This window comes from Colias croceus, chromosome 10 (genome assembly GCF_905220415.1).
Source record: "Colias croceus chromosome 10, ilColCroc2.1".
NCBI lineage: Eukaryota > Metazoa > Arthropoda > Insecta > Lepidoptera > Pieridae > Colias > Colias croceus.
Window position 1 is genome coordinate 7295295 of NC_059546.1, and position 1991 is coordinate 7297285.

General features: G+C 36.9%; 1 protein-coding gene across 1 annotated transcript; it reads left to right on the forward strand.

Annotated features, from left to right (window-relative positions):
- The first annotated feature begins 964 nt into the window (after positions 1-964).
- LOC123695210 lies at positions 965-1711 on the forward strand. Its single transcript, XM_045640979.1, has one exon. The coding sequence runs from the start codon at positions 965-967 to the stop codon at positions 1709-1711; it is 747 nt and encodes a 248-aa protein (XP_045496935.1).
- The last annotated feature ends 280 nt before the right edge of the window (positions 1712-1991 follow it).

Genomic DNA, 1991 nt, shown 5'->3' on the forward strand with positions numbered 1-1991 from the left:
TGTATTCAGAGCATATTGTGGAACTTTCATGCAATTTTAATCATTATCTGGGTACTAATAAGTTTTTTAACGTTAAGATTTGATGTAATGTATCTGTAAATTAAGATAATTGCAAGAAAAAATTAACAATATAGTTTTGATAGTAGTAGGGCTACATTCCTGGTCCGACTGACCCGGCAAATATTCATCAAAAAAGGATTAGTTTTACTATGCGATTCCAACCAAAGCGAGTATCATCAATGTAGGACAAAAATAACAAGGGTTTGTTAACGAATTCAAAACAAAACTCGGAATATCAGGTACGATATTTTGCATGAAATTCGTTAACGAGACAAGAGTAAAAGAGGAAAACTTTACGAGCAATAATATCTTCAAAACTATTACTTATATTACAATACAAAAATAATGATTATAGTCGATAAAGCTAACTTCACAACAATTTCGTAGTATACCTAGTTTAACTTCTTATCTATTTCAATTTGTTTTATGCCTCTGCATTTCGGCGCAAAATCCGTCTACGGAATTTCACCTAGTTTTAATTTTAACCAAGAACAATAAAATAGTCATAGGAATTTCAGAGGGAATGCGGTAAAAGTTTCCATCACGCGAACTTACCACGCCCGTTGGAGTAGATTGAATAATAAACGAAATGTCTACACCCAAAATACCACTTATATTTTTTAATAGCTATGTCCCGCGGATTTACGCGCATTGCTCTGCTCTTATTGGTCTTAGCGTGATGATATAGCCTATAGACGGCTTATCTATAAATAAAAAAAGAAAAGAAATAATTTTTCAAATTACAGGGTGGTTCTAAATTACGTTGACAAATTTCAAAATAATAAATTTCAAAAATGGGACATGCTGCGTTGCTATTGTTTTTTAATTATTATTTTCACATGTTTTGGCACCAATTTAACGTTATTTGTGAAGAGAATAAATTTAAAATTAGTCATTTTTTACTATGTCTGCTCAACGAGGTGCAATGATATCCTTGTATGAGGCTGGTAAGTGGCAGTGCGAGGTAGTGCGACTTCTCGGTATCAGTCAGCAGTTATTTTCTTCTGCTATTAAACGCTTCGATGAGCTTGGCCATCTTGGTGACCGTCTGGGAAGAGGCAGAAAAATAACTGTGAGGATGCCTAGGCTTCGACATATCGTCAAACAAAGATTGACCCGCAATTCACAAGCCGAGGTAAGAAAAATGGCTCGAGACTTAGTTGTAAGTCATTCAACGTTACAACGAGTTGTTAAAAATGAGCTCAAGTTAACAGCATACAAGCTGCGAAAAGCACAGCGGTTGGATGATAAAGATAAAAAAACACACCTTGAAAGATGTCTCTTACTGAAAGCGCGCTCCGCTGGTGAAGCGTGGAAAAATATTTTTTTCACAGATGAAATTTTTTTTCAAATTGAGCAGTCTCATAACCGCCAAAATGATAGAGTTTACTCTTCTAGTTGCCGTGGAGCCACAGAAATTATCCCCCTACGGAAAAAACCGGATTCAGTCATGGTTTGGCGTGGCATTTGCTCAACAGGCAAAACTCCTCTCGTTTTCGTAAAAAAAGGTGTGAAAGTGAATCAAGAAATATACCGACGCGATTTTTTGGAGAGTGTAGTTCTTCCTTGGAGCCAGCAGCACTTCGGTGACCAACCGTGGACTTTTCAACAGGACTCTGCTCCATCTCACAGGGCCTCAAATGTGCAGTAGTGATGTATGGACCATTTCCTAGAGTTCATAAGTTCCAAGGAATGGCCTCCATTTTCACCAGATCTTAATCAAATGGATTTCAGCGTATGATCAATTCTAGAGGCGAGGGCCTGTGCAACTTCACACAGAAGTGTAGACACGCTGAAGGCAACACTTACTTGTGAGTGGGACAAAATATCTGAAGAGGAGGTACGGAAAATCGTCGAAAACTTCAGAAAACGTTTAAGCCTTTGTATTAAAGCTAAAGGTGGTTATTTTGAAAATAAATAGATATTTACAT